Here is a 4,818-nt window from a genome sequence, read left to right as displayed (position 1 = left end):
AATCCTTTTCCCCACTAGTTTCTTGGGGTTTGGGTTCACATGGACATGCACCTGGCATAATTTTCAAGCTATAGGGTCAGGGACTTAATCTGTAGTTGACTATGTAGGTGTCCAGAGCCTTACCCACTATGCCACCTGCTGGCCCCAGCTTTTTCTGTCATGTTCCACAATGTACACTTCTATCTTTTTAACTTCCTCTTTCCTTCCTTTTCTTTCTGAAACATCTTTTTTTTTCCTTTTTTTTTCTTTGTGCCCTCTTGCTATGCTTTAAGCCAATCTAATGGCTCCCAAACACCATATACCCTTTGCTGAGCCTTACCCAGGGCTTCTCAGCTAAAAGATAACTAATCGTGTGCACCACAATGTATTCTTTAATTTGGGGGAACTCCCCATTATACTTCAGTTGCCAATGGATAATGTGGTAGTTTCCATTACCCAGGGACCTAATGGCCATGCAAAATACATGGTAAGCAACACCTCAAACAAGTTCCTCAGAGAATGTGCCTCATTTTAAAACATTAGCAGGGGAAACAACAACAACAACAAAAAGTTGTAGAGTTAATTGAAAACTAGGCACTCAACAGCCTAGAATGTGGGATCAGCAGTCACAAAAACAAATTCCTCAGACCCTTGAGAAAACTGCGAGCAGAAAATCTTGTTCCCATACCATGAGGTGACTCCAGCAAATGTTTACTACTGAAATTCCGTTATTTGTTGAAACAAATAATCTTCTTCATTTTTGTTTTCAGTTTAGGATGTGAGAGAATAATAAGAACAGAATGCCCAGGAGGGTAAATGGTGGCAATAAAAAAACAAATGGCTTTGGTTCCCAAATTCATCCCCGTAAAAGAAGGGAGATAATGGATCAGAGTAGCAACTGAATACGGGATGTAGAGGATAAGGAAATAGATCATCAGCTTCATAGCCCCTACATGAGCTTCAGTCTGGGGATTCCAAAATCCAGTGGCATTTCTCTGCATCGTCCGTATATGTCTTCTCAAGGAATGTATTAACAAGGAAGCAGAAGTTACATTAATGACGAACTGAAGAAACGAGCTCAAGACCAAAGAAGCCACCAAAGACAAGATGCTCTCATTGACGTCAAATGATGTGCCATTTCTCCTGCTCACAAATTCAGAAAAAGATGACATCTGGCTAAGTACCACATACAGGAGAGTGGTAAAGGCAGAAATCAGCACACAGGCCAGCAGCAGCCTGGGAGTTTGGGAGAAGATATTCCGCTTCAGCGAGAGAAACACCCAGTGTTGGAAGCTGGTAATCTTCACACAGTACAAGCTGTTGAGCAAAGTCACAAACCAGAGACTGCTAGAGTCCAGAAACATCCAACACAACAGTAGAAAAGTAGACAGGTAGACTGACCTTTCAACATGTGGAGAGCTGAGGTAGATGATGTTCAGTAGAAACAATACTACCATAAGAAATCTGGTGATGCCCAAGCTGAACAGGATTCTATCAGAAGAAGAGATTCTGTGGCTTTTGACCCAAGTTCTGTAGCTAACCACTGAAATAAACAGACTCATAATGATTCCTATAAAATTTAAAATAGCGGAGGAAATAACAACAAATAAATAGAACACCTGAGACATCTTTACTCATGGAGGACTCTGCAGTTGTGGCTGATGGTGGGGGCAGGAGAAATGGTGAAATGTATAAGCAGGCACAAGTGTCCAGCTTAGGAAGAACCTCTCCTTTATTTTTCCCCAGCATGGCAAATGAGCCATTTGTGGTCTAAGAGCCAGCTGATTTTACTGAGATGCAAATCTTCCAAGGATTGCATTACTATTTCTTCATTCATATCCTGCTTTCCTTAGAAATGCTTAATTAAAACAAGCGTAGATACCCTGAAAGCCCACTCCTCCAAAAGCAGGAGGGCTGAGGAAGGACTCACACAATCTCCAAGGTCCTCAAATGCAGTTAGACAGCCCCAGTCCTCATAACCCCAGAATACAGTGGAAATCCCCAGGCACTACTCCTACCAGCCCCCTCCCATCCACGTAGCCATGGAATCAACCCAAACCCACATTCTCTCTCCCTTCCACTCTGCTGATGCTGTTGCCATTTTTTCCAGTGCTCATTCTGGCCATGCTGTTGTCACTCTTTATCTCTTAGCACTGACAGTGAGTTACAGTTATCTAATGGATTGAGTCCAAGGCCCTGACACCTCCTCAGGAAAGCTTTTTTCAATAAACTGCATCCTTTTATGTTTCCTTCACAAGCTACATACACAGACCTGTGCCAAAATCATTGGCTCTGTTCTGTCTTTCCTTAGGAAGGAAAAAAAGCCTTTCATGTGATTATTTATTTTTGCAAATCTAGGTTTAAATTTAAAACACGTGTGGCTGTTTGTTTTTTGTTTTATTTTTTTCTGTTTTTAGGAGAGATTTTTGTTACAGGGTAAACGTGTTCACCAGAGGGATAGAGCAACAAAACATGAGAAATCACCTCCTAGGGGGAATGGCCACACCGCAATCCCTTCTCCTCCATTCTCCTCTCAGGATCTTGGGCACGCACACACATGCGCCCAGCGTGAGTTTTATTCTTTTTTTTATAATTATTTTATTTAACTTTATTTATTTACTTACTTATTTTAATTTGACCAGAGAAGGATGGAAGGGGGGTAATAAGAATGCAAGCTGCCACATCCAGGACTCGAACCACAGTCAGTCATGTGGGAGTCCATCACCCTTAACCACCACGCCACCAGCCAACCATGCCCAGCATGAGTTTAAGCTGTTGGTCTGGAACTTCAACTGCAGTCGACTACATGGAAGCCCAGTTATGTAACCACTATACCGTCCACTGGTCCCCATGTGGCTGTTTTTCCTCCTAGATAGTCAACTGTCCAAAGTACTCTGCCTCGACATATGGTAATACATTAGTTGTAGTTTCATGGGCTGAATAGAGCTGATTCTCTGTAACTGCTCAGATGGTAAAGGACACAATATGCCTGACAAATGCTATGTTGGGGGAACCATAGATAAGTGCAAGAGGATAGCAGCTCTTACCTGCTCTGGGAGTTTAGTGGAACCCAGGTGTAATCCTGGATTAAGCCACATGTATGCTAACAACTCGGCATCAGGGTAAAGCACAAAGTTCTACTACTAAATCCAAATGGAAATAGACAAGAAGGAGCTAGGATATGACAATCAGGGGGGCCAGTAGATGACTTGGTGGTTAAGGCACTGGATTCCCACGTGGCGGACCATGGTGAGTCCTAGACCTGGAGGCTTGAAACACACCAGGCACATGTGTGTGTGTGTGTGTGTGTGTGTGTGTGTGTGTGCCCAAAATCCCAAGAGGGTAATAAAGGAGAAGGGACTGCATCACAGTCATCCTCCTTGAAGGGTGATTTCTCACTTTTTGTCTCTCTTTCTGTCTCTCTGGCGAACGCACAAGCCCCACAGTAAAAACCTCTAAAAAATGTTTTTTTAAAAATGTAATTATGAATAAGTTCATAATTAAAGGGAAAATTATAGCATGGATTTCATTTAATTATCCATAATACAGTAGCCCCCTTTATCCATGGTTTTGCTTTCTGTGGTTTCAGTTACTCACGGTTAACCACATTCTGAAAATACTGTCATGGCTCACTATTAAGCCAAAATCACCCAAAGTAGATGACCTTCCTCCTGACATAGTCTGAAGGTCAGTAGTATCTACTGCTGTGTCACAATGCCTATGTCATTCACCTCACTGTGTCTCCTCACACAGCATTGTGTCGTCATCACAAAAAGGACAAGTACAGTACGTTAGGACATTCCGAGAGAAGGAGAAAAAAACTGCATTCACATAACTTTCATTATAGCATAGCACTATAATTGACCTATTTTATTATTGTTACTGTTCATCTCTTACTGTGCCTAATTTATAAAATAAAACTTTATCATGTATGTACGTACAGGAAAAACATATGCATAGGGTTCAGTATGACCTATGGTTCAGGGCATCCATGGGGCTCTTGGAATGTGTTCCCCATGCACAAGGAGGGACTACTGTACATGACTGCAATACAGTGATTGAGCTGAAATATTACAAATACCATATTTAAATAGGGTAAGTAATATTAAGACATAAGAAATAAATGTTCCAAAAAGAGGGAGAAGCCCAGAATTAGGGAGTAGTAGATCCAACCCAAAATGTGACGTACTACATGTTGGGATCTCAGTAGTATAGTTAAGATGGTTAGTGTGGTGGTTAAGGTGCTGGATCCCACATGCAACCTGTGTGGTTGGAGTCCCAGACCCAGCAGCTGAAAAACACAGCAGGTGCATTTGTGTGCATGCCCAGAATCCCAAGAGGAGAATGGAATAGAAGGAATTGAGGTGTGGACATCCCCATCGGGAGAGCTGGGGTGAGAGGGAAGGAGTGTTTTCATACTTTTCCTCTCTATCTCTCTGTCTCTCTCTCTGGCAAGCACCCACAATTTGTAGCAAACTTTAAAAAAAAAATAGATGGCTAGCATGATCAAGTGAATAAGCTTGTTCTGTCAGAAGTTATTTCAAAAAAAAAGAAGTTATTTCAGAAAGGGTCAACATTAAGTAAAAGAGTCAAGACCCTTTCTCCCTCTATGGGAACCAGCAGTTAGCGTAATGGCTATGTCTCTGGACTCCCACGTAGTCGACCGCGGTTCGCGTCCTGGACCCGGTGGCTTAAAACTCACGCCGGGCGCGTGTGCGTGTGAGCCCAAGATCCCGGGAGGAGAATGGAGGAGAAGGGATTACGGCGTGACCATCCCCCCGGGGGTTGATTTCTCGCTTTCTGTCTCTATGTCTCTCTCTGTCTGTCTGGCGAGCACAC

General features: G+C 42.7%; 1 protein-coding gene across 1 annotated transcript; it reads right to left on the bottom strand.

Moving 5' to 3' along the window:
* Window positions 1-707: 707 nt before the first annotated feature.
* TAS2R4 (taste 2 receptor member 4) lies at window positions 708-1,646 on the bottom strand. The gene has a single exon (XM_006145100.2). It carries the CDS (start codon window positions 1,605-1,607, stop codon window positions 708-710), a length of 900 nt encoding a protein of 299 aa, XP_006145162.1. The 5' UTR covers window positions 1,608-1,646.
* Between the last annotated feature and the right edge of the window lie 3,172 nt (window positions 1,647-4,818).

The sequence above is a fragment of the Tupaia chinensis genome, unplaced genomic scaffold (genome assembly GCF_000334495.1).
Source record: "Tupaia chinensis unplaced genomic scaffold, TupChi_1.0 Scaffold000140_1, whole genome shotgun sequence".
NCBI classification, from domain to species: domain Eukaryota; kingdom Metazoa; phylum Chordata; class Mammalia; order Scandentia; family Tupaiidae; genus Tupaia; species Tupaia belangeri.
The sequence above is the reverse complement of the archived record's forward strand: the minus strand, read 5'-3'. Positions and strand labels throughout refer to the sequence as shown.